General features: G+C 44.5%; 1 protein-coding gene across 2 annotated transcripts in view; it reads left to right on the top strand.

Moving 5' to 3' along the window:
• PDP2 (pyruvate dehyrogenase phosphatase catalytic subunit 2) overlaps positions 1-3,195 on the top strand; it is a 5,179-nt gene extending 1,984 nt beyond the window's left edge. For both annotated transcript variants that reach the window (XM_003799415.3, XM_023518931.1), the window contains exon 2: positions 1,489-3,195. In XM_003799415.3, the coding sequence (XP_003799463.1) occupies positions 1,543-3,135 (1,593 nt within the window). In that variant the 5' untranslated portion in view covers positions 1,489-1,542 and the 3' untranslated portion in view covers positions 3,136-3,195. The remainder of the gene's footprint in view (positions 1-1,488) is intronic.
• The last annotated feature ends 1,471 nt before the right edge of the window (positions 3,196-4,666 follow it).

The following is a 4,666-nucleotide window of genomic DNA, read 5'->3' as shown; positions in this document are numbered from 1 at the left end:
GCCTGTAGTCCCAGCTACTTGGGAGGCTGAGGCAAGACAATCGCTTCCAGAGGTCCTCAAACTTTTTAAACAAGGGGCCAGTTCACTTCCCTCAGACCATTGGAGGGCCAGACTGTGAGCCCTGGGATGAGTCAGCTGCTAAGCAGGACAGGCAGCAGCGGCAAAAACACCCTGCGGGCTGGATAAATGTCCTAGGCGGGCTGCATGTGACCCGCAGGCTGTAGTTTGAGGATGCCTGGCTTAAACCCAAGAGTTTGAGGTTGCTGTGAGCTGTGACGCCATGACTATGTTGAGGGTGACTTATAGTAAGACTCTGTCTCAAAAAAAAAAAAAAAAATTAACAGGAAAGCAGATTCAAAATTGTGGCTACAACTATATAAAAATATGTACAGAATGACTGGAGGGGTGTGTGCCTAACATTGTAAGTATTATAATAATAATAATTATTATTATTGAGACAGAGTCTCTCTCTTTCTCTAGGCTAGCCATGGCCTTGGCCTAACTCATAGCAACCTCAAACTCCTGAATTCAAACAATCCTCCTGCCTCAGCCTCCTGGAGTACATGTCCATGCCACCAAATCTAGCTAATTTTTCTATTTTTAGTAGAGATTGGGTCTTGTGCTTGCTCAGGCTAGTCTCGAACTCCTGAGCTCGAGATCTTCCCGCATCAGCCTCCCAGAATGCTAGGATTACTGGCATGAGCCACCATGCCTGGCCAAGTAACTTTTTTTTGTTGTTTTTTGAGCAAAAGGATCATATTTTACTAAATCCTCACAAAACCTTATGCGAATAGAATTATTCCCGTTTCACAATAGATAACTGGAGCTCAGAGAGTGAAGCAGTATTTCTGATGCTAGATAGCTGGTGTTATACCTAATTGTACTATTTGGCCTCTGAAATACCACATTTAACCATTATTTGAAGGCTTTTTATATGCCAGGTACAAGGAATGGAAAACTGCTTGTGAGTAAGGCAGTCACAGTTCCTGAATTCGTGGAGCTCATAGACTAGTTGGAAAGCAGTTATTTGTAATCTTTTTTTAAAAATTTGAGATAGGGTCTCACTATGTTGCCCAGGCTGATCTCAAACTCCTGGGCTCAATAGATTCTCATGCCTCTCCAGTCTCCTAAGTAGCTGGGATTACAGACTCAAAGCATAAATGTAAATGAACACTTGGTCTTCTGGGTAGAGTGTGAACCTGGAAGCTAACTGCTGTGTTCAGGCAAGAAAAACGGAAGAAGGGTCCTCTGGGTCATCTGGGAGGAAAGAGTGAAGCAGTTGCTATGTAACAGAGTGGATAAAAACCTGTTTTCTAAATTTTCTGGAATCTGTTTATGTGTTAATGGAGAGTACTTAGTATCTTGAGTTTAGTCAACTCTTTTTAGTTTGCCTTAAGTTATTTTTGTTCAGGGTATTAGCAGATTTTTCAGAAGTCAGTATCATTAAACAATTAAATTTGAAACTTTCTTAAACTCTTTAATTTTCAGGTTTAAGAAGATCCTTTTGTCCTGAAAGAACACATTTGCTGCTATAGTTTCAGAATGTCAAGTACTGTGGCCTACTGGATTTTAAATTCTGTAAGGAACAGCATTTCCACATTTCAAGGGGGTAGACGTTTATACTCTAGATATGTCTCAAATAGGAGTAAATCAAAATGGAAGCTCTTTTCTCCGGTGCCACCCACCCTAAAAAACAGTTCCCCATGTGGTAGCTCTCCTCTTCAGAAGGCATACAGACACACGTCCACAGAGGAAGAAGATTTCCACTTACAACTTAGCCCTGAACAGGTAAATGATGTACTTCGAGCTGGTGAGTCAGCCTACAAGATTCTCGACCTTGACAGTGGAGTCCCAAATTCAGTGTTGCAGTTTGAGAGCAACCAGCTGGCTGCCAATTCCCCAGTGGAGGACCGGCGAGGAGTGGCCTCCTGCCAGCAGACCAGTGGACTGATGTTCGGCATTTTTGATGGACACGGTGGTCATGCATGTGCGCAAGCAGTAAGCGAGAGGCTCTTCTACTATGTGGCTGTGTCGCTGATGTCTCACCAGACCCTAGAGCAGATGGAAGGAGCAGTGGAAAGCATGAAGCCCCTGCTGCCTATCCTGCAGTGGCTCAAGCACCCAGGGGACAGTATCTACAAGGATGTCACATCAGTACATCTTGACCACCTCCGTGTCTATTGGCAGGAACTGCTTGACCTACATGTGGAAATGGGACTGAGCATTGAGGAAGCATTGATGCACTCCTTCCAGAGACTGGATTCTGACATCTCATTGGAAATCCAGGCCCCCCTGGATGATGAGGTGACAAGAAACCTGTCACTCCAGGTTGCTTTCTCTGGTGCAACAGCCTGCTTGGCCCATGTTGATGGAATTCACTTGCATGTGGCAAATGCTGGTGACTGCCGGGCCATCCTTGGTGTCCAGGAGGACAATGGCATGTGGTCTTGTCTGCCCCTCACCCGTGACCACAATGTCTGGAACCAGGCTGAGCTGTCCCGGCTAAAGAGGGAGCATCCTGAGTCAGAGGACAGAACAATCGTCATGGATGACAGGCTGCTGGGAGTCCTCATGCCCTGCAGGGCTTTTGGGGATGTCCAGCTAAAGTGGAGTAAAGAGCTGCAGCGCAGTGTCCTGGAGAGGGGCTTTGATACTGAGGCCCTCAACATTTACCAGTTCACTCCCCCACACTACTATACTCCTCCCTACCTGACTGCTGAGCCTGAGGTCACATACCATAGGCTAAGGCCCCAGGATAAGTTCCTTGTGCTGGCCTCAGATGGCCTGTGGGACATGCTGAGCAATGAGGACGTGGTGAGGCTAGTGGTGGGGCACCTGGCTGAGGTAGATAGGCACAAACCAGACCTGGCCCAGAGACCTGCCAACCTGGGCCTCATGCAGAACCTGCTGCTGCAGAGGAAAGCCAGCAGGCTCCTTGACACTGACCAAAATGCAGCTACACGTTTAATCAGACACGCCATCGGGAGCAATGAGTATGGGGAGATGGAGCTGGAGCGGCTGACAGCTATGCTGACATTGCCAGAGGACTTGGCAAGAATGTACAGGGATGATATCACTGTTACTGTGGTGTATTTTAACTCAGAATCTATTGATGCATATTACAAGGGAGGTTAAGAATCTCTCATCCTATTACCATGGTTAACATAAATGCTTTTCTTCCTTTTTTTTTTTTTTTGAGACAGAGTCTCACTATGTCACAAGATAGAGTTCTGTAGTGTCATAGCTCACAGCAACCTCAAACTCTTGGGCTCAAGAGATTCTATTGCCTCAGCCTCCTGAGCAGCTGGGATTACAGACACCCACCACAATGCCCGGCTATTTTTTTGTTTGTTTTAGCAGGCCAGGGCTGGGTTTGAACCCATCAGCCCTGGTGCATGTGGCTGGTACCCTAACTGCTGAGACACAGGCGCCAAGCCATAAATGCTCTAAAATATTTTCAGTTACTCTTATACTAGCTATCCAAACCTACTGTTAAAGAGCAGGCAGATGCAGCTTTCTAAATAATTAACTAACATGAGGGAAAGAAAACAGCCTAGGTTTAAAGACAGTAGCAATGATTTCATCTTCCCAAACAAGAGTTTTGATCAGCTCTTGTACATACGGAGGGCAGAACATAAAGACTATAAAATTGGCTTGGGCTCATGTAGCTTAAGTCCTTTTACAAAGATACTGTTAAATGTGTCACCCTGAGCCTTCAAAGGGTAAATCTAATTATGATTCTAAGAATAAAGAGCTTCAGGATCTTCTGAGCTCTTGCTGTAAACTCTGCAGATTTAATAATTGCCCTGAATTTACTACAATTATGGACTTCTAGACTGAAGAGAGTTTTTGTTTTTTATTTAAATTACTAAAGCCTAGGTTTACAAAGCATACTACAGGACGCTCTTCTATGCAATATCTTAACTTTTTTTGTGGTTATACTTGTGAAAACATTTTGTAATACTGCATTCTAGTTCTAGAGTTTATCTTAAAACTGAATCCTTAAACTTGCAAACAGGCCTCCAGTAAGCATAACTGGAATGACTTGTTTTAGTTTTCAGCCGAGCAGGAGCTATGCCTGAGAACCAGCTGAATTTACTTGTGCAGCTTTTAGTCTCCACTGAGTCCCAGTCCTGAAATTCTGATCCAGTGTAGGAGGTAACTAATCTAAGCCTTAACTCCTGACTTTTCTTGCATTAGTAAAATGTCCTCCCAGGCTTAGTCTCTGGGGGGTTATTCTTAGCATTTAACCTTTCTGATGATACCTCCCAAACGTTCTTTTGTTAATCCTACCTAACACAATCCTTCTACCTCTGTTATGCTAAACCCCACCCTGCTCCTGCTTCCTATATTTTAAAAGAATGTTCCCTGTTTCAAAGGATTGTAGGAAGAGGAGAAAAAGTAATCACAGGTGGTAGTTCTGAGGGACTTTAGGCAGAACAGGCTTATTCAGATAGTAGATTTAAGATTCAGCCTCAGTCTGGATAGGTGAAAACACACAGGCTTAAGAAGAGTCTCTAACAAGGGATTAGAGAGATCAGTGACTAACTCTCTGAATCCTGTCCTAAGAGGGAGGAGGGAAACATCGGATGGGACACACTTGCCCCTAGACTGGCAAGTGAGTAAGTTGCCATTGCTACTCCTCAGGAATTAGCCCATATTTAGT

This window comes from Otolemur garnettii, unplaced genomic scaffold (assembly GCF_000181295.1).
Source record: "Otolemur garnettii isolate 467f Iridium unplaced genomic scaffold, OtoGar3 scaffold00151, whole genome shotgun sequence".
Classification (NCBI taxonomy): Eukaryota; Metazoa; Chordata; class Mammalia; order Primates; family Galagidae; genus Otolemur; species Otolemur garnettii.
This window is presented reverse-complemented; position numbering and strand designations above follow the sequence as displayed.